The sequence below is a fragment of the Aplysia californica genome, unplaced genomic scaffold, assembly GCF_000002075.1.
Source record: "Aplysia californica isolate F4 #8 unplaced genomic scaffold, AplCal3.0 scaffold00457, whole genome shotgun sequence".
In the NCBI taxonomy this organism is placed as follows: Eukaryota; Metazoa; Mollusca; class Gastropoda; order Aplysiida; family Aplysiidae; genus Aplysia; species Aplysia californica.
In genome coordinates this window covers 357,863-359,395 of record NW_004797727.1, presented here as the reverse complement: position 1 = coordinate 359,395, position 1,533 = coordinate 357,863, and the positions used below count along the sequence as shown (strand labels likewise).

The 1,533-nt window shown below is 42.1% G+C and overlaps 1 protein-coding gene across 1 annotated transcript in view; it reads right to left on the bottom strand.

Annotated features, from left to right (window-relative positions):
• LOC106012678 overlaps window positions 1-299 on the bottom strand; it is a gene marked incomplete in the record, with an annotated part of 11,140 nt that extends 10,841 nt beyond the window's left edge. Inside the window, 1 exon segment of the mRNA XM_013086347.2 lies at window positions 181-299. Within this exon segment, the coding sequence (XP_012941801.1) occupies window positions 181-286 (106 nt within the window).
• Between the last annotated feature and the right edge of the window lie 1,234 nt (window positions 300-1,533).

Sequence of the window (1,533 nt, the reverse complement as noted above, 5' to 3'; positions counted from 1 at the left end):
CCCCCACACACACACACAGAAATGTATTTTCGGATGGTAAACGTGTTGAGTCAAAAAACAAAAATTCGATAAAAATTACGAAACGCCCAGAAAAACGGCAGTTTCTTCGATTTCCTCCTTTTGACGAGCGCCTGATTTCCCCACGATACGCCCCATTATACAAACAGTAGGAGAACTTACTGCACGCTGCCGTGATCACTGCATCGTATGTCAAACGTTTGCTGGCAATCAAAGACTTGGTCGCCACACACTCGGGTTTTTGGTCAGTCGTATCCAAACAGGCCATGAATGTGTTGCCAGCCCTGGGTGAATAGAGAAGACATTCATTTACAACTGTTGGGATAATAATAATAATAATGATTGCATTTATATAGCGCATATCCAGGCTCAAGAGCATGCTCTATGCGCTTTACAACTATTATTACCCCAGCAGACCCTCTGAGAACACTCAGAAACATTCTCGGCTTCCGCGGAAGCATACAGTGCAAGCTGCGAATTTCACGCGCTCAAACACTCTCAAACTGACAAGATCGTTCGCTGTCTATAGCCGGGTACCCATTTCCACCTGGGTAAAGTGAGGAACATTTATGCAAAGTGCCTTTCCCAAGGACACAACGTTGGGCTCCTGACGGGATTCGAACCCACGACCTAACGGTTGCGAGTCCGAGAACCTAACAACTAGGCCACTTGACGGGTGTATTGCGACGTTCGCTATGGCTTCAGCTCATCTGAGCACGCGTAACTTTGTTTTTCTCTTTTCTTTTTTTTTTAAACAGAGGCAACATTTAAAAACTTTACCGGATCATTGGTGGGTGCTCGAATGTGGTTTGCTCCTTCGTTCCTACCAAATATCTGTCATCTTCATAATAACATTTTCTCCTCCTTTTTATGTTTGTATGTCACATTTTGGTCACTCCTCTACTCTTCGGTACTTCTATGACCTGATTCCGTTGCAAGTGCCGTAAAACTCGTACTATAACTAAACTTTAAAAGGCTCCTCTGGACCCCGAATGGGATTACTGTCTAAAAAAACACCAAGGAAATTTGAACTGGTATATGGAAATACATCAAATAGATAGACTGCTCTTGTTTTAGAAAGATTTGAAAAGTTTGTATAATTTTCTAGACAGCAAGGTCTGATGTGGTATAGAACAGTTATGGTTCATCAACGGTTACTCTTTTCCAGATATCAGTATCTTAATTTGATGTACCAAATACGACATAATGGGATTGGGGGGTTAAATGTGTGTTTGTCTCTATGTACGTGTTTGTCTGTGTGTGTGTTTGTGTGTGTTTGTGTGTGTGTGTGAGTGTGTGTGTGTGTGTGTGTGTGTGTTTGTGTGTCTCTATGTGTGTGTCTGTGTATGTGTGTGTATGTGTTTGTGTTCTTTTTTGGTCGTTTATTACATAATTATTATTTTTAAAATTTTCAACTCACAGTAGAATGCTTATTGCCGAGACCACCTCCCCCTACCTTCTCTCTCTCTTTCTCTCTCTCTCTCTCTCTCTCTCTCTCTCTCTCTCTCTCTCGCC